Here is a 20,903-nt window from a genome sequence, read left to right on the forward strand (position 1 = left end):
CAAGTGTTCTGTGAGTCTGTATTTCTGGCATCTAAGCCATCCTACCAAAGCAGCCAAGAAAAAATTAGGTTCCCAGTGGAGGACTTCTTTTCACTGCAGCCTGGGATATTGGCAGAGATCCTGCACAGGCTTATGATTATATGACACAAGATGTTTTCACAAGCCTTCCCCCCTCAGCTTGATCATTGTCTAGGGTGTTTCTGGTTGCAAGGAGATACATTTACGACTGAGGCAACATTTTCTATCCTTACCATATATTTGCTTGTGAGGAGCCTGTTGGATACTTCCTGTTGTATGGATACTTCCTGTTGTATGAAACCAACAGAGAACCACAAGGATGAATAGGGGACTTGAGCATCTCCCCTATGAAGAGAGACTGAGAGCCCTGGGGCTGTTTAGTCTGGAGAAGAGAACACTGAGAGGGGATCTGATCAATGTCTATCAATATCTGAGGGGTGGGTGTCAGGAGGAGGGGGCCAGGCACTTTTCATTGGTTCACAGTGATAAGCCAAGGAACAATGGGTTCAAACTAGAACACAGAAGATTTCACCTCAATATGAGGAGAAACTTCTTTGCAGTGAGGGTGACAGAGCCCTGGAACAGGCTGCCCAGGGGGGTTGTGGAGTCTCCTTCTCTGGAGACTTTCCAACCCCACCTGGATGCATTCCTGTGCAGACTACCCTAAGTGATGCTGCTCTGGCAGGGGGGTTGGACCTGATGATCTCTTGAGATCCCTTCCAAACTCTGATATACTGTGAGACTGTGATTGACCCAAGCCAGATATGCCAGCTGCAACTCACTGTCATGACCATTGTATTATTAGTCCTAAAATTCATATTAATTGGTAAAGGACTGCAAGTGAGCAATGGAAGTACAGCAAAAACATGTCCAGAGTACTTGCATCCAGATGTGGGGTAAGTGGAGCCTGACAAAATGGTTCTCTGCAGATCTTTGCTGTGTTTGCACTGCAGAGATGTTTGAACTCTGCTTACCATCCACCTCCCAGCTCAGAATTTGTATCTGATTATATTTTTCCTTAAATTACCAGCCTGATTTTAGAACAGAAACGAGATTAGGAAGCCAGGGGTAGCTAAGTGAAAAGGTGCTTTAAATGAAGCCATTTTAGCTTGTCAGTCACAATCCTCTCTGCTCCTGGGAGACTATCTCAGTCATATCTATGCTCCAATACCTGAAGGGATCCTACAGGATGGCTGGAGAGGGACTTTTCATAAGGGTGTCTAGCAGCAGGTCAAGGGGGAATGGTTTTAAACTGAGGGAGAGTAGGGTTAGACTGGACTTTAGGAAGAAGTTCTTCAGTACAAGGGTGGTGAGGTTCTGGAAGTGGTTATCCAGTGAGGTTGTGGATGCCCCCTCCCTGGGGGTGTTCAAGGTCAGGCTGGATGAGGCCTTGAGCAGCTGAGTCTAGTTGAGAGGCATCCCTGCCAATGGCAGGGTGTTAGAGTAGATGATCTCTAAGGTCCCTTCCAATCTAGGCCATTCTGTGATTTGCATTTAGAAGGCCTATCTCATTGTGGATACTCAGGATCAGGGGCAAAGATGTAGTTATTTTCAAAAGGTCTGAGCCTGCAAAAACTTGCTGGCAGTAAGGGTTCATAACACAAGGCAGATCTGAATCATGTCCTTGGTCTCCCAACAAAGATACACACACTTACTGAAACCAACTGAAAAGTCTTAATTCTTGGCAGTTAAAAGAAAACAAACTGGGTTTGGGATCAGCATCAAACCTGTGAAGTGTTTGAAATGGCCATAATTTGGATTTAGCCTCCATTTGGTTAATAATAAATTGGACTGTTGATACAAACATTTGGTGTCCCATTTGAAATGTGATGTTGTAGTGTTTCCTGTTTTAAAAGAGGGATAATCAGAGTGGATTATTACCCAAATGTATCAAACAGAAAGCATTTAGATCTCAACACAGTGCCTGCCTTCATACACGCAAATATGGACCCTTAGGATAAGTAAGTTAATGATAAACATAAACATGAGAGGTAATATTTGTTCTTCTCAACACTGCTGATTGGTTTAATAAATCCTTTGTGGCCCATCTATGTTGAGCAGCTCTGCATAATGCACTTGAGCTAAATTGCAGAAGAGGTTTTTTGCAGTCACAATTGGCAAATTGTGACTCAGACTGTAAAGTCCTATCCAGTAATCCTGCCATATTTCTAAAGCAGATTGCTGCTTAATTGAAACCTGCTTCAATATCAAAATGTAGCCTTTTCAATGAGTCATCCTTTTTTTTTTTTTCCCTCTTTTCTTCCCTTACAGTTTGTAAAGGCTTCCAGCAGTTTAAAGTGAGGGTTAATTTTGCATTAAGACAATTGCCTCCTAGTTTCTTTCAAATAAAGCCAGGGGAAGTTGAGAGGAAGGCTCTTTCCTCTGGTAATGAAGCTCTCTGTGTTAATGATGTGTGCCGGCTCCCTCAGATCCTCTGAATTAGAAATACTCGTGTGTGTGAGAGCTACTCTGCTCCATTAACATTAAGGAGAGGTAGATTGGTGGCTATTTAGGGCACAGTGAAATCACTGGCTATTTAGAGCAAACAGAAATGGTGCTAATTGTGGCTGGTAATTCTATTAGCAGAGCACTTCCATTTCTGGTGCCTCCTTTGGCATATAGGTGAATAAAACAAGCACACTGACATCCTTTCAAGGGGAAAAAGCTCTCAGGCTCATGGTTGTCCTGTACAAGTTAACCTCTACACAGAGCTACAAAGTTTTTCAGGTTTCCCAAGTATTTGGTTTAGCTGGCTGGCACTCTGTCAGGAGTAGGGTATATGTTTGTGGGTGGCAACATAATGAGCAAGGTACCTAAAAGTCGAGGACAAGGTATTCTAGGTCAAGGAAAGGCCAGAAATTTCAGGCCACAAGGTGTCTGCTGCTTCCTTTCCTTCCTGGATAAAAAAGAAACTTCAAGGTGAAGGTCAGGGAATCCAGACTATTGTGGTATGAAAGAATTCAAAGCCTTCTTCTTCAGAAAGGCTTTCCAACATGAAAAAAATGGCATTTTCAAAACAAAGATTTTACAGTGAAGGCTCCCTGTATCTATCTCTGCAACAGTTGGACTTGATGATCTTAAAGGTCTTTTTCCAGCCCAGATGACTCTATGATTCTATGACCCCAAAGACTGAGAACAATTAACTGAAGAAGAAAGTATGTCTGAATCATCCAGAAGTCTATCCTGTCTTTGAAGTCTAGGGAGTGAGGACTTGTAGCTATACTAGGAAAGACATATTTCACTTAACAACCATCTGGAAGTTATCTGTCTAGTTTAAGATATATATTTGGGGTGCTTTTATAACCTCTGATCTGTATTGGTGTCCAACACAGTTGGATTCACAATCTGTGACTCACTGGCTAATGAATTCACATTCACTACTTAGTGAGTCATAGAATCATAGAGTGGTTTGAGTTGAAAGGGGTATTAAAGATCCTCTAGTCCAACCCCTGTCTCACAGGGAGGGACAGCTTCCACTAGATCACATTGTTCAGAGCCCCATCCCACCTGACCTCCTTGAACACTTCCAGGAATGGGTCATCCACAAGTTCTCTGGGCAACCTGTTCCAGTGTCTCGCCACCCTCACAGGGAAGAATTTCTTCCTAATGTCTAATCTAAAACTATATGGCTAGATTGGAATTGCCACCTAACCCCCTGACAGATAAAGAGATGACATGTATTCCTCCCTATATCTCAGTAGGATTACCCCTTCCAGCTTTTCTTCTCTGTCTTTACAACTTCTTGGCAGCACTGCAAAGAAGTCCCTGAGAAAAGGGATTCAAGATATATCACCAGACTTCTCCAGCAATGAAAACTGAAATGAGTAATGAGCAAAACCACATGGACTTAGTTTGCACAGAGGGTGGACATGAGTCTTTGTCACTTGCTGTGGCATTGTGTACCTTTGTAACCCAGTAAAGCACTTTTCTCACGTGCAGGAGAGGATAACGTTGCACCACATTATGTGTGGTGTGCTTCTGCTGCTCGAAAAGTTCTCCTGAATACCTGTGCAGGTGCTGATGACTCTGGTAGTGATGTGCTTGTAGTCATTTGCTTGCTTAATTAGCAGCCTAATATCCTGGTCCAGTTAATGCCTGTAAGAGGAGGCTTATTAGTAGTACAAAAGCTGTTTAAGCCTTATAAACTCCTTCCAGTCAGTTTCATTGGTCTGCCAATATCTTCTGGTTGAGTGATTCTTTGCTGATTCACACTTCTCCTGTTTCCCATCACTGTTTCTCAGCTGAGTGTTTCTGTATAACCAGAAAGTCCTTTGCCAAACTGACAGCCACCAGAATAACAAAACAAAACCAGAACTGATGCCAAAGTGACAGCCACCAGAATAACAAAACAAAACCAGAAGTGATTTTAAAAGAGAAAAACAAACAAACAAAAAAAAAATTAATCTGCAGGGAAACCTCTTCCATGTTGACTGCTGTTGTAATTATGTCTTGTCTGCAAAGCAGCAAGGGGAAAACCAACCAAAAATTCGAGTACAAACAGGCAAATTGCAGGATGACATGAGTTTTAGCACTGTCTGTCTTGGGTAAGTAAGCTATATCCAGTCTGAAGGGTTGGGTAATATGCTGAGATGTCTAGTTGTAGGGTAATACTCAAATATTTAGAAATACCATTTTAGAGATGCATAGAAGAAGAGGTTTTTTTGAGCTTATGGTCAGCTCAAATGCCAAAACTGACAAAGTGGACTAAAGGTGAAACTGACAACTCACCTTGCAGCAGCACTTGATTCATGTATAAATCTGCTGCATTCCTCTTCATGGCAGAATCATGGCCCCAGAGTGCCTTGGCAAGCCAGCGACCTTTCTGCTCAGCTGAGGATTAGATCTGTGGTCCTGAGATGTGTATCCCTAGAAATTCACCATGTATAATGTGGAGAATCAAAGAAGTAGGAAAAAACTTGTGAGTTGCAGTTGTGCAGCTGCAACACCAATTTTCTTTGTAAGCCTGTCCACTCTTGGCAGGGCCAGGAATGGGAGATGCTAGAGCTGATGGGGTAAGACCTCTGCTAATAATTCCATTAGAGCTCCTCCTCAATCTTTGTGACACAGTCAACCATGTGCCAACTGCTGTCATCCTCAGGGCGTGGAATAATCTGTGGCAGTTGCTACTGAGAAGATATGGGATGCATCAAATTCTCAGACAAGCTTAGGCAGTCTTTGCATATGTGTGCAGTAAGGTGACATGGAGAAAGTTCTTAGCCAATTTCTTCCCAATTTTTTAAATCAAATTTCAATTTTTTACTATGGAAGTCTTGTCACTCACTTTCATTTAGGCCATGGAGAAACATCAGCTTCAGAGAATATTTTAGACCACCTCACATCTGACCTCCTGTGGAGGGGCTTGATGCTCCTTGTTGCCTCTAGAAAAAGAGATGACCTTCTCAGTGGCATTCCATGTGTGAAGCAGTAACACAGCATAGATAAGAAGATGATAGTTTCAGCCATGCTTTCCATCATTTTCAAGAGCTATTGTAGTAATTCATGATGCTGAAGACTGGGGGTAGGACCTTTGTTCTGAACAAATGGCTTGTGATCATTTGTCCCTGGTCAGCCAGACATGAAGATGTTCCATGGTTGAACCTCAGAAGGGTTAGCTGTATTTCAGCTGTATCTTTTCCTTCAGGTAGTTCTTTGCCTTCAAGAAAGCAGTTCCTGAAAGCAGAGCATTGCTCTATGTCTTCCTTTCCATCTAAGGGAAACAGTAATCATAGCAGTAAGAGAATGTTTTGGCCAAATGCCCAAATAATCAAGATCAGTTTAGCACAATTGAAAGTCTATGTGCAGGAAAAAGACAGAGCTTGTCCCTGGAGGGCAATTCAAGGTGGGTGATTATACCCATCCCAGCTTCACTGTATTATTTCCTATGCTCAGTTGAGCAATGCCTCCAGAGGTTGTACCTCTAAAGGGTTTATGCCCAGGAACGATATCATTGCTACTGTTGATGAGTTCAGTGAGGCTTTTTTTTTTTCTTTGACTACATTGGACAGAAATGATGAGTGCAAAGTTCCAGTGAAAAAGAATTTTAAATTCTCATTTGGATGCTCAGTAGAACTGAAGTACTAGAAGTTCTCCCAGGCTTTTACTAGGCTGCAGCAGTGCCAGCTTCGTTCTGATGCTGATCTGGACACAGAGCAGCTTTATGAATTATATGTGAGTTTTGCACCTTCAGCCTTGATGAAACTGTTGGCCACTCAAATGTCAGTGACTAATCAGAAAAATCTATCAAATTTCACGCAGATGAAGATGAAAAGTTGAACCGGAGGCTTATGAGCCTGATGGATGAGGAAATACTCTGATGGTGTAGGAACTGGTACCCTGGCTGTTGTCATTGCTCTGCTCTGGCACAAGCTTTGCTCCTCTGTGCCTTTTTTCCTCCACCTTCTGTCTCTCTTTTTACAGCACTTCAGGCAGAGATCATTTCTTACTATATTTGTAGGGAAGTACACAATTAAGTCACATTCTGAAGGAGAGCCAGCATAGGTTACTGTAATTCAAATAAACCCAGAAGTGTAAAGGTTGCAAAATGACAGAGCTCAGTGAAGAAATATGATTATATTTCTTTTTTTTTATTTCTTCAGAAAAAAGGCTCCAAGCATTCCCTATAATTTAACTGTGACTGACAGTAGGAATAAGACAACCACAGTCAATTATGTACCTGATACTTTATCAGACCTCTATGGCTGGATGGTTCTCCTCTCGGATAAAGAGACTTACACTTTGACATTTGACAACCCTTTGGTCAACAAGTAACTCCAGGTAACATGGGAACTTTTTATTGTTTCAGAGTTGTCTTTGGAAGAGATAATCATGCTTTCACCTTCCTGGGTGAACAGAGAGAGGAAAAGTGTTAAGTGCATTGAGAAAATCTCTCTGTACTTTGAGGCAGGGCTTAGGTATAATGACCTAGTCCCTGAAGCTCTCAGTAGTAACTTGAAGCAGAAAGATGATTTTGGACATCTTAGATGAAAATTCATTGTGGTGCTTAGGAATCAACAAAATTTGTACTGCCTTAAAGCATTTTTTAAAGAATTGTTCCTCTGCACCTGTTAAAATTGATGAGGGGATTTGATTTTATGTGAATTCACTGTGACCTTCTACTTAATTTTCCATCACTTTTCCATGTTGCCAACATGCATTGTGCAAAAGAATGTGTTGTCTGTGAGAAGCACCATCCCCTCTATCCCTTTATACTGCACTCCATGGAGCTCTAATTACAGACAGGCTTATTTTGGTTCCCTTTCCTCTAGCATTAAGTGACATTTAGCAACTCCACGACCGGGAATTACTTGCTGTCGGAACACAAGGATCTTCCTGGCCATTCTGAGGTTGTGGTGTCCTGTGGGACAAGGACTGGGCAGCTACTCCAATCATTGCCTTCGTATGGATGTCATAGGAGCTGTGACTGGTATCTTGACACCAGACTCAGGAAGCAGACTGGGTAAAGGATGAAGTGTACCTTTTTGTTCAAGAATGGTGGCAGAGCTGATACCTTTCAAGTTTAAACCTACATAAGGCCTTAGACATCAGGCCATCTTTCAATAAGTGAGAAGTCCTTCAAAAAGGCAAATACATGCACATCACCTAGGGTGGATCACACAGGAATGCATCCAGGCAGATTTTGAAAGTCTTTGCAGAAGAAGACTCCACAACCTCTCCACACATCCTGTTAGAGTGTTCTGTATCTAGAGAAAGAGGAAAAATATTTTGAACATTTCAGTTTACTAACAGTGTAAACTTGTTCTTTCAAATATAAAATTCAACTCTTTTTCAGTTTGCATATCCTGAACTGCAATTTCATAAAGAGGACAGCTTGGGAAAGATCTGAAGATGACACCTTGGTCCTTTTAATGCTGTTGAAAATAAGGGAGATGACAATCTTGGAAACACTGGGAAAAAGTAATCTGGACAGCATATGTCACTCTTGCATCACAGATACTTTCTTGTCCTTCTCTTACCTTCCTGCCATCCTGATTTTTATCATAGGAAGAACTCATGGTTGTTTCTCATTTTAATACAGAAAGAAACAATCATTCAAAGTACATGAGGGGAAATCTGTGAAAACACCTAACATATATAATTCATGCTATGAACATTTTCTGCAAGGACTTTAATAGCAGTTTGATCAATAATTCAATGTTGGGTACCTAATATCTAATGCTGTAGGTAGGGCAAAAGTCTGAAACAAACGGAGTAGATTCGTAGCTCTGGTGTGCCACTTAATTTCTCTCCTCATCTCTGTGCAGGATGAGAGGGCGACAATAATTAGCCATCAGAGCAGACCCATGGCATGTGGTGGACTTTCCATCACTCAAGGTCCTTAGATGATGCTCGGATGTCTTTTCAGAGAAATGTGCTCCAGCTCTACATGAAGCCATTAGAAACCTCATGAGGCGAGATTCAGACTCTATAGGAGGTCAGGGAAGGCTGCCACAATAGTCCCTTCTGGCCTTAAAAACCTACCAGGCCACTCATTGACCTGGAGAGGACAACACTTTGAAGGTCTGGCCTTCAGAATGTGTTCCTGCCTAACTCCGCAAGCCTGAGTTTTTAAATTATTTGTTTATTATTTATATTTACATTTGAGTATATGAAATAATTAGCCAACTAATTAATCCCGTTTACAAGCTTTGTCGGATTCTTCAGCTGTCAGTCATGCTCGAGCCTGGGGCCGGCGTTGTCTCAGCTCCCTCCTTCATCTGACTTGGTCTCCATGGCTACAGGCTGCATCTGCTGACACCCCACTCTCTATTTACTGCTTAATTAAGAATTTCACGCTCAGCCCTTATCTGCTGCTAAGAACAAGAACACACTGTTAAGAAACTCCAAATTTAGGCTGCTGCACAAGGAAAGCCTTTCTTGTCCTCCTGCCTGCGTGGAGCCTCTTTAACTACCCTCTTGGCAACTGCGCTGCCACCCTTCAATCAAAAATCATTAAATGGGGCAGAGATAATGAGCATGTAGCATATCAAAAGGAGGATGTTTGCTCGGGCTAAAGAGGAAAAGCTGTAAGGGCCTATAAGCAGCCGCCACTTCAAAGGGAGAAGGGGCTGATAAAGAGTCATTTGTTCCTGTTTGACTTATGTAAAAGGTCTGGTATGTCGCAGCCCCGTCTCGCAGACGCGGGTCCCCCCTCTTCACGCTCGTGTGTCAGCAGTCAGGCAGCTGGGCGCAAACAGCATCAGCCCAAGCAGATAATAACTTGACTCCACACCCACAATGGGCGCTTGTAGGGGGTGGCAGAGGGAGGGCCGGGGGACAATGGGAAGACAATTATTGCAGCTGCTCGGGAGGGCCATAAGTCTTCCTGCAGAAAGTAGGCAGCTCTTGCAGGGCGGAGGGGGAGAGGGCTCCGGCGTATTAGTCATCCTCCGACTTTTGGAAGCGCTTGGCCGCCCCGGTGGGGTTTCGACAGCTGCTGGTGTACCGCCTGTTTCCAATAATTGTACATTCTGGCAGGGGTCAACTTACTTTTGACCCTCTGCTTTTGTGCCCGTCGAAAAGCCTTTTAGGGCAAACTGTGGGGAAGTGGCAGGGGTGCATTACATCCAAAATTAACGTCAGTAAATACGTATCAGATGCCAGCTCATTCACAAGCAGGCTCCTGGATTCACACAGCCTTTTTTTTTTTTCTTGCTCAGGCCTGCATAGGGGAGAAAAAGAGGGAGAAGGGGAGGGGAAAACCCCATGACTGAGATGATATTGTTATTCAAACGAAGTGAGCAGCTGAATGAAGGCACCTTGGCCAGCCTGACCAATTTGTGTCAGGCTCAGGCTTTCCCCATGTTCCCTTCCATCCAAAACTGCCTTGCGTCAGTCAAGTGTTTGTTTGTCTTTGAGGGAGAAAAAAAGGTCTGCCCAACACAAAAGGCAAGAAAATATACTGTATGGAGGGCATTGGAGGAGTTAAGTTGCCCTGATGCTTTGCACACTTGGAGTTTTGTAAATTAGTCTTGGGCATGGGACAATGCAGGGGATGCTGAATGGAGAGAAATAATTGTAATGGGGAACGTTTCTGCTATGTGGGCTACCTAAGCAGTGATCCTGTTAACAAAGATACTCACTGCTACCTACACAGACCAAACCCTGTTAACCAACCCACCAGTCCCTGTGAAAAGCATCTTTTCAGACCATTGACATTGAAGGACAGATAATCCCATGTTTCTGTTGGATGCTGGGTGGAAAGGAAATAAGGAAGCTTGAGGCATCCTGTGCCAGTCATTTCTACACCATCAACTTTGCTTTGACATTATTCAGTCTTGGTAGCATCATCCTGATTTTCTCTGAGGCACCCCATGTCCTGAGAGAAGTGTTTCTCAAAGGTCACTGAAGGGCCCTGAGCCTGCTGGATGGCTCTCCAAAATACTGTGGGTTGTGGCTCAGCTGTGTTTCAAAAGAATGATCCTAACATGACATGGCTATGCTGAATCAAAAAAAAAGAAATAAAAAAAGAAATAAGAAATCTTGTTTTAAGAAGAAAGGTGGAAAGAAATGCCACACTGGGATGTTTGGGATATTTTTAGGAGAAATATCCTGTCTAAATTACAATGATATTATGATCTTTTTAAGTCTGTTACAAATATGAGCATATGGTGCCACAGCATGGTACTGCTCCTTGGTTAAGGTCTCTGGGCAATATTGGAATTGGCTAAAAACCAGAGAGATATTTGCTTTTTGGTTTTTTTTTTCCTTGTTTTTTTTTTTTTTGTTTGTTTTGGGGTTTTTTTGTTCACTTTTGAAACATTTAGACCACTTTATTTTGGAATGAAAAAAAAAAAAAGTGTTGTCTTGCTTCATCTCCAGATTTCTCCAGGCTTTTTTTTTTTTTTTTTTCTAAAATTGAAGTGCTGGCCACAAATATTATTGAAAACATCACTGAAAGGATTATCAAACTTTTTATTTACTTCAAATACATTTTGCAGTAGACACAACTTTTATGGAGACAGGTCATCCTGCTGACTTTGCTCGAGCTACTCATGTGTGAGTTGTTAAGAGGGCCTGAGGCTCAACCTCACATTACTGCTGTGTCAGAAGCAGGTTTACAGTTTCCACAGTTCCTAAGAAAAGAAAAATAAAATAATTTGATTATACATATTGTCTTTTCTAAATTCCTGAAGAATGATCTCACTTCCATTACACTCTGTGGGTTCCTCTAATTACTTTGTATGGGAGAAATAAACCCAGACCTTTAAGAATGTTTGTTTCTAATATTAAAATACAGAAAACAAAGAAAGATATTTTCTGCAGCCTTATTGCTCAGGGATAAAGGAGAATCTTTGATGAAGTACCTAAAGAATGGAGTTAATATGTTACAGAGGACTGGTTGTGCAGACATGAGTCTTTTCTTCCACCTGCATAAAACTCACCCTGTATCAGTTGTTTCAGATGTGGTCTGCTCAGTGGCCTCCATGAAATGAAATCTTAGTTCTTAGCAAAGAGGTGCCTTTTGTAATGGACACAAAGGAAAAAGACAATCTCCTTCTGGCAGATGAGCTCCTGTCCTGCTGGCCTGGCAGCAGTGAGACCAGAGAATGTAGTAGTTACAGAAATAAAATGATCAGATGACTTTATAATCCTTTCAGGGATGGTCTTTCAACTATGTAATCTCTACAGGAGGAATTTCATGCCTCCACCTCTGCCTCTGCAAAAAAAAAAAAAATAACCTGTGTAAATAAGAACCTGTGTCCATCAGCCGATATCTATTTTTTTTTCTTTCTTTTGCATCTCTCCTCCTCACTGCAAAGTCTCAGATTCCTGGATATATCCTATAAAAAAGCCTGGTAGAGAATGACAAAATATCCTATCCCAGGTTCTTTAGGTTCTAGAGATGTATCTCCTTGTGTTGACTGTGCTGTCTAGCAGTCTTGATTTCCCTGTGATGTATGTTAGCCCAATTGATGTTAAATAATGTGGAGTAGCTTGTTATTTGTAAGTCAGGCTATTTGATCCATTTATCTTCGTTTCAGCCCTTCCTAATATCCCCTGACAAAATTCTCATCTCTGCAAAGCTGATAAAAGACTAAGTTGCTCCTCCTTCATGCTTGCTCAAGGAGCCCTGAACCAGAAGAAAGTGACGAGGAGTATAGTCAGGAAGGCCTATATTTATGATCCTCAGCCCAAACATTCAGGAAGAACTGTAATAAAACAGAAAATTGATGAGCTTTATAAAGGTTTTATACAACTAAAGCCTGGAGCCTTATAACTACATTTTGTGAGGAGTCACCTTCATTCAATGTTTACTAATGACATCTTTGGACTGTATTGCCTATATCTCTTCCTGTCCTGTACAGAAACAACAACAACATAGTTGCAGCAAAACAAAACCAGAAGGCCAAGTGCTGAGTCCTCCACTTGGGTCAAAACAACCCCATGCAACGTTACAGGCTTGGGGAAGAATGGCTGGAAAGCTGCCAGGCAGAAAAGGACCTGGGGGTGTTGATCAACAGCCAGATGAAATTGAGTCAGAAGTGTGCTCAGGTGGCCAAGAAGGCCAACAGCATCCTGGTCTGGATCAGGAACAAAGTGAGAAGCAGGTATAGGGCAGAGATTGGTCCTCCTGCATCCTGCACTGGTGGGCCCGTACCTCAAATACTGGGTTCAGTTTTGAGCCTCTCACTGCAAGAAGGACATTGAGGTGCTGGAGCTTGTCCAAAGGCAACTAAGCTGATGAATAGTCTAGAGGACCAATCTTATTTGGAGCAGCTGAGGGAACTGGGATTGTTCAGCCTGGAGAAATGGAGCCTGGGTGAGGCATCACTCTCCACAACTACCTGAAAGGAGATTGTAGTGAGGTTGGGGCTGATCTCTTCTCTCAAGAAACAAGGAACAGGACAAGAGGAAATGGCCTCAAGTTGCACCAGTGGAGGTTTAGGTTGGACATTAGGAAAAATTTCTTCCCTGAAAGGATTGTCAAGCCCTGGAACAGACTTCCCAGGGAAGTGGTGAAGTCACCATCCCTGGAAGAATTTAAAAGCCATGTAGGTGTGGTGCCTAGTGGTTACCTGGAGCAGTGCTGGGTAAAGTTGGATTTGATGACCTTTAAGGACTTTTCCCAACTGAAGAATTCTCTGATTTTATGACTAAAGTTACTGTAGTCCCAATTAATCCCAAGGTTTATATCTCTCCTGTTTTGACTAGTTTTTAGGAGTATGTGTGGGGATTGGCAACAAAATACTATTAATTCACAACTGCTGCACTTTACACCCCATTGACATAATTATTATGCAAGTTGCAGGGAGGTGGAGAGCTCATGTGGATGGTATAAATGACATATAATGGTTAGAATTGCCATCCTCTGTGGTTGGATGACCCTTCAAATACAAGAAACTTTTATCCTTTCCTTGAATCTGGATGTGACTGGGCTTAGTTTAGTCTTAATGATTCCTTTCTTCACTGCGTAAGGGGACTGAACACCTTAATCAGGTCTATAAAGCATCCTGATGAAATTTTTTTGTCCTCTCAGGATTTAATTAAAACTGCTTTTCTCTGAACAGTACAAACAACTTCAATTAGATAATTGCACTGTAGTGTCTGCAAAATTAAGCAAAAACTCCTCTAACAGATCTGACAAAACATATTTCTTTAAAAAAAAAATGTGTCAGTCCTTGGTTCTCTCCTTTTCTGAAGACGGATGTAACACCTTTGACTCTTGATTTGCTCTGCTATAAGTGAGAAGGAAGTCCACCAGAACCACAAAAGTACCATAGAAGAGTATTGTCTGAAAGCCACACAAACTCTTTGTCAAAGACTTTGAATTAGCATCTTCATGTCACTCTTTCTCCTCAGAAGTTCACCTTGTGGCGACCCAAAGACAATTTGAGCTCTCTGTGATGATTTAGGGCAGATTGACTTGACTGATCTACAGATCAGATCACAGCTACTGTTGGGAAAGAAGGTGTCACTGAAGAACAGGGCTGAGGCACCTGATTACTAATTAATCAGACATGAGAAAGAACCTTATGGAATCAGTTTCTATTTAATTATGGAAGCCTCATTTGGCATTGGAGCATATGCTGCCAACTCAATGGAGTGCTTTCAACTGACATCAAATAGTAATTATAAGAAAGAATCAAGTTTTTTGATTATTCATACTAATTTATTGAACACTTAAAATTAATGAACCTCAGTTATTTTAAATTTGCTCAGTTGCACTGGGAGAAAAGGAGGGAGGTAGGGAAGGAGGGTTCTCACAATTTAAAAGGACAGAGACTTGTTTAAAGATAAAATAAGTAAATTACAATATGGCAAGAAATCCCCTTGGTGGGCTGAGGCACACATAGGAAAGTTCCTGATGTGTTGTGGAATTGAGGGAAGTTCAGACAATGGCTTCATTTATGCTTCATTTATTCTACCCCCCCAAAAAAAATCCTCCAATGACATTTTAGGGTCACTGTAAGGGGTTGGATAGTGGAAAGAAGATTTATGTTTGTCAGAGTGTTTCTATTTTAACCTATGGTTGTTCCAGTCTGGTGACTGAAAGGAAGTGCCTTTATATCCCACTGGAGATGAAGAGGAGGCAGCCTTTTAGCTGGGTCTGAAAGCAGTTTTCTCTTACTCCTCTTAGTTTGATTTGAATTATCCTGGCCCTTCTCCTGCTGACAATATAGTGGCACAAAGGTTACAACTGTGATAATTGCTTATGACCTCTTTTCACAGTAGAGAACACAGGGTCCCTGTTTTCAGTCTATAAAGTCTGACTAATTAAAGCATCCCTTTCAGATACCAGATTTAGAAGGACAAATAAAATACAATAATATAAAATGAGAACCAAACTACAAAACAAAAGGCGTAATTTGCTGTTTGAGCCAGTTAATGCTTTATGCATTCAATGCTGTGATATTGCTCTGGATTTGTAGTGGGATAAATGAGATTCGTGTTCCAGCCTAGACTTTCTGATTGTTGAATGTTTTCTTTTAGCTGTTTCTAATGAGTTGTCTTGAGACCCTCTATATCTGTAAATTAAAATGTGTTTGTTTAATTCTTTCTCAAACTACAAAAAAAAAAAAAAAAGGCTTGGAAAACATGTATGGTTGCTTTAAAAAAAACCCAAACATCTCTTTGTTAGAAATGTGAAGGACAGAAAAAGAGCCAATGGGTGGAAGTTTAGGCATAGGAAGCTCCATGTACACGTGAGAAAAAAGTTTTTCACTGTGAGGGTGATGGAGCACTGGAACAGGCTACCCAGGGTAGTTGTGGAGTCTCCTTCTCTGGAGATATTCAAAACCCACCTGAATGCATTCCTGAGTGATCTACTCTAGCTGATCCTGCTCTGGCAGGGGGGTTGGACTGCATGATCTTTCAAGGTCCCTTCCAGCCCCTAACATTCTGTGAGTCTATGATTCTGTGAAAATCTTATCTGAAAATCACATATAGCAATTGGTTTACTAAGATTTGTTTGTGTGTGTTAATTTATAAGGCCTTGCTGTAACCCCCTAAAAATCTCTGTATTCAGTCACAGGAGCTGATTTAATTCAGATCACACTGAAAGAGAAGGGAAGTGTGGTTTTACCTACCCCAGGTGAGTGATAATCTGTTTGTGAAAGGCTTGGCTTAGGAGTAACATAATATTTTTTACTGCTTTTTCAGGACTTGACTGCTAGTTTTCACCTCAGTATTTTGTACATTTATCAACCCAAGAGGGGTTCCTGGCATTCATTTAAGCATTTCACTGAGCCATGTCTACCACTGCTCAAGATAAATGCCTGATTCCACAGTATAAAAGACTATAAACTTTTGCTAAGAAATACCATAGCAGATCAGAAAGGTCATGGAGAATATAAGACTAGAGTGTATTTTAGTGCTCCATAGTCATCCTAGGGTAATAGCTTGACATTACTGCACAGGTACTTGTAGAATCAGACAGAAGAATATGCACAAGAGAGAAGGGAGACCTCCAAAGTCTCAGTTGCATGGCTGCCTTGCTATGTATTAACTACAATGATCACTTTTCTGGCAATGGGATTGAGAGACCTTTTTGGAGAGTATTTCGCCCTGAACAAACAAGTGGTGGAAAGACAGATCCAGCCTTAAGAAGCTCCACTGGGTTTAATTTCTCTGTGCTGGCAAAGGAAGGTTTTCCTGCCTCGCAATATTACTGAGCTGGATCTAGCTACAGTACTTGGGCATGAGCTTGTTCTCGTGTTTTCAGTTCCTAATGAAGAAGGAAAAGCATGTCAGAATTTCCTTTGCAGTGCTAGGACAGAGGTAGCTGCTTGCAGAGGCCTCCAGAGGGAGGCCCTGCCTGCATTAGTTCAGGGCTTACTAAACTTAGTGGGCAGGATTTCCCCTGGAAGGCTTTTCTTCCACTCTTGATGGCAGAATAAACTTTGGCAATTAACTTATGAAGACTGGCTCATTAGCTCTCTAAAATACAAGTGCAAGTGAAGCACCTACATTTCATGAACTTAATTTCTCCCAATATTTTCCTGATGCTAAGGTTCAGGAATTTCCTTTTGGTTTGAGCTAAAAAATGTAACTTTGGGGAATGAGCAGGAGTTGCCATGTGTCTCAGTCAAGTTACTTTTCCAGTGCAGATCTTAATTAACCCTTTTAATGGGAAGACCTCTGATTTTCTGAGGGCTAACAAGCTTGGAATGTTTTAATACTTTGGAAAGTATGGGAATTGCAATACCCTGGGATTTCAATCTGCTTTATAGAGCACTGGGGAAGAAAAAATGTGTTAGGAGTTGGCACTTCATAGTAGGATTAGTTAGCGTTCTCATCATCTGGTTTTGCCACCAAGCCACAGGTGACTGGCTTTTATTTTCATTTGATCATCTTAATTTTACGTTCAAAATGATCAGGATTTTGGATTGCAGAAATTAAAATAGTGTAGCAGCTGCTTGTGAAGTGTATTCACAAGCTGAGTATTAAAAGCTTCAAGATTTGTTTAGCTTTTGGTGGATCGCAAAAATTTTTAATTGTTTTTATTTTTGTTTTTCCAGTCCCTTAACGATGAAAATATGGTCCTGGGAGAGATCTTTTTTTTTTAACCCCATCAAGCAGTTTCCATTAAGCATGGGAGATAACAAAATGCAGTAAGTGTTTCTTCATCACTGACAGAAGGAGGATGTTAACACCAAAGATGCTGGACTATTAAAGAAATGATAGTTCTTCCAGCTACTGAAAATGATAATTCTATCCTTTTATGCCCTATTTTGTAGTTCCTTCTGTCTTGGTCACACACAGAGACCTTGAGTGATGTGGAGAAAGGCTGGGGTGGATCTAACCACAGCATTTCAGGCCTTGGAGAAGATGTCATCATCTTACCTACTGAGGAAGGACAGAAAGGTATTAATTTCTCTAGTGGTTCTGGAGTCTGCTGACAGCAGGATGTATATTTATGTGGCACCTTGGGCTCCTAGTGTGTACATTTTTTTTCCTGTAACATTGAAATCTCAAATTGTAATGCCTCAACTATGAAAGGGTAATTCATAGAATCATAGAATGGTAGTGGTTGGAAGAGACTTCTGGAGATCATGAAGTCCAACTTGCCTGCTGAAGCAGTATCACCTAGGGTAGGTCACACAGGAGTGTTTCCAGACAGGTTTTGAAAGTCCCTGGAGAAGACTGCACAGCCTCTCTGTGTCAACCAGTGAAATGTTTACCCATCCAAGCCATGTACAGCAAGTTTCTCTGGGAAGATGCTGTGGGAGACAGTGTCAAATACCTTGCTAAAGTTCAGGCAAACAACATTCCCACCCTTTCCCTCATCCACTAAGTGTCATCTTGTCATAGGAGGAGATCAAACTACTTTATAATTCCTATGAAAGTAAGTGTAATCCTCTTGATAAAATAGCTCATTTTAGGTTCCACACGAGATACTGACCAGGACTTTTTTGTCACATACCACAAATCCCTGCATGACTAAGCTATGCCTGAAGCATTGCACTTTTCTGCCCACAACTGAGCCTAACTGATCTAGTTCTAGGATTGAAAACAATATTGCTGCCCCAGCATGCTGGTGTACCAGAATTAATTAGCTCTCCTGAGAGGCAAAGCTCATTAGTTCAGACCTGGCACTGTGCAGCATGACCACACAGCCTTTGGGGTCAGAGCTAACATCTCACAAATTTAGAGTGATGCTGGTTTGGTCAACTTAACTGAGGAATGTCTGCATTGTGCTGCTAGGTATGGAATAGAGGCTCTTTGGTACCTACTGGTTGGGAGTAGACTATTAGACATAATCTGTTTTACCACGGACAGGTATGTTCTCTGACTGTGAAGAATTCAGGAGTCAGGACAACACAACACAGAGACCAGAACCCAAGCTGGTGATTGAGCAGCAGGATGAGATCCTGGGAGTTCCCAGTTCTGAATCACTGTGTCCAGCTGCTTAGAGCAGGGAGCTCTGCACTATACAACAAAGCTGCCTCTGCTCTTCAGAGGAGCTTAACTGAACAGCAAGGCCACAACAAAATGCTTCATGGATGAAAATGGAAGAGGCAAAGAATAAGTAGAAAGGCACTGCCTGCATAGGACTGGTGGTGAGCCATGGTCTGCAACTGTCTTCTTCCTATCAGTGATCAAAATCTCTCATCACTACCATAGGTCTAGTTAATGTGCAGAAACTGTTCTCTTCTCCAGTGCCTTTCTGGAATTTTCCTTCAATATTAGCCCAAAAACATGAACAGAAGCACGAATACAGGTAGTTTATCACCCAATACATTGTGAGAGAGAACTGCTCTGTTGCATGCCTGCCTTTTCTGATCATCCTCCCTCTGCTTTCTCCTCTGGTTTGGAGGGGTGGGAACACTTAGTGACAGCAGAAGTCAAGAGAATGCAGGGTCTTAAATTGGAGTCCCAGTCATTGGTGTGATAACGGCACTGGAAGGGTTGCTCAAATGAAGCCACCTAAAATGTTTTTAGGCAAGATGAATTTTTTGTCCATTTGTGATACTTTCATTTGCTGTCGCAGGTGCCTACATGAGCTTCCAGTTCCAAGAAAGTCAAACCCTTGCTTGGATCCAAAATGTAAAATGAAATTGACAATTTTATAATGTGTGCTTAACTGCAGCATTTTATGGATGTTTCCCTTCCCATTTCCACTGCTAAATTCAGAATGACTCCAGATGGCCACAGAAAAGTGAGTTTGCTCTCACAAGAACAATTCTGCAAACCACCCAAAATTTGCAGTGCTGCACACACCAAATATTCACTCCTGACAAGGTGCAGCTGTGTCTCACTATTCACTGTCTTTTATTACTTAGAATTCTCTTCTGGGAGCCATCCATAATGATTTTCATGTTGAAAGCCAAGCCATGGGCCTACTTTTGGTATGCTATGCATTATTGGATAAGTCCTTTCAGCCAGCAAAGAACAATTTTAGAGTCTTATAAAAACAAATAAGAGATATTTAGTGCTCATTTCTACTGTGAAAAAGTGCAGGGGAAGACTTCTTCAGGGCCTGACACTGCTGAAATCTCTGAATGAATGCAGATTCCCAAAGTTCACTGAAGAGCTGTGACACTGCCTAAGCTTAGTTAATGAAGGCTTCAGCATAAGCAAAATTGCATCACTAGTGCTGCCTCATGGGCTGGATTCAGGAAAGATTGAAAAGCTGGAAAGCACCTTTATTAGGAAAACCTTCCTATTAAAAAACAGGTTAGTGTGTTGCTGCTTGGTGTCTGCTTGACATCTAGAGACTGCTTTTTCGGGGGCTTGGAAATTGAGATTGTGTACCAAGTTATGACTAGAGAAGAGAAGGCTCTAGGGACCTTATTGCAGCCTTTCAGCAATTGAGGGACCTGTAAGAAAGGTGAATCATTTCAGCATGGCCTGTTGCAATAGAACAAGGGGTAATGGCTTTAAACTAAGAGGGGAGATTTAGATTAGGTAGAAGGGATACACTTTTTACACTGAGGTGAAACTCTGGCACAGGTTGCCCAGATAGGGGGTAGAAGCCTTAACCTTAGGAATATTCCAGGTCAGGCTGGATAGGACTCTGAGCAACCTGCTCTAGCTGAAGGTATCCCTGAACATCTTCAGGGGGATTGGACCAGATGACTGCAGGGGGATTGGACTGGATGACCTTTAAAGGTCCCTTCCAACCCAAAATATACCATGTGTCTATGATTCTCTTCCATATTTTGCCTTGTTTTGAAAGCATTGGTGAGACTTCAGTTGTTCATAGGCTTCTTTGAACAAGGATGAATTTCACTTACAACAGAGGTGAGTCCCTCACATTAAGGTGATTTTTAATGTTGATGTGTTACAAGCCCACTCAGTGCCTCACTCCATCGTGGATAGAAATGTCTTCCAGCACCAGCTGGAAATCTTTAGCTCAGGCTGCAACAATTTTTGCTTTTATCTCTGGAGCTTCATCCTCCAGAGCCGTGGCCATCCCACAAGGACCTCTGACACGCATCAGGCTTCAGTGGTCACACAAGCTTGAAAAGCAAGCTGGGTGAGTTTAGTCATGCCATTGTGGCAGCCAGCAGTGGCATTAGCTTCTCAAGCCCTTGGATTTTCAGGGCTTTGGTTTATGGTTTTCAGTTGTGAAACACTCCTGATGCTGCGTTGTCTGGGTGGAAGAAGAACATGTTATAATTCCAGGCAATGGAATGACTGTTTTGAAGGCTATTGATATGATATCATGTAGCCTCTGGCAATTTTTCTCTTCTTTCCTCCCCCCCTCTTTTTTTTTTTTCCAATGGTGGAATTCTCTCTGTTATTCATTTTCTGATTTTGACTTTCTTTGAACTTCTTCTGTTTGAAGAGATGAATGCTGCAGTACTGTATCTCGGATAATAGCTCTTCTGTTGTGCCTGATTTTCATTCAGTGGCATGCTATGGTGTTTTATACAGCAATGTGGTTGATCAAAGGCATTTTGTGTCATTGCTGGAGTCATTAGCAACTTCTCAGTATTGTA

At 41.8% G+C, this 20,903-nt stretch overlaps 1 protein-coding gene across 1 annotated transcript in view; it reads left to right on the forward strand.

Annotated features, from left to right (window-relative positions):
- The window catches only part of PKHD1 (PKHD1 ciliary IPT domain containing fibrocystin/polyductin), a 249,974-nt gene that overhangs the window by 128,809 nt on the left and 100,262 nt on the right, over positions 1 to 20,903 (forward strand). The window contains 4 exon segments of the mRNA XM_054383383.1: positions 6,615 to 6,792; positions 7,284 to 7,471; positions 15,477 to 15,569; positions 17,204 to 17,322. Of these exon segments, the coding sequence (XP_054239358.1) occupies positions 6,615 to 6,792; positions 7,284 to 7,471; positions 15,477 to 15,569; positions 17,204 to 17,322 (578 nt within the window).

Source organism: Indicator indicator, chromosome 9, assembly GCF_027791375.1.
Source record: "Indicator indicator isolate 239-I01 chromosome 9, UM_Iind_1.1, whole genome shotgun sequence".
NCBI classification, from domain to species: domain Eukaryota; kingdom Metazoa; phylum Chordata; class Aves; order Piciformes; family Indicatoridae; genus Indicator; species Indicator indicator.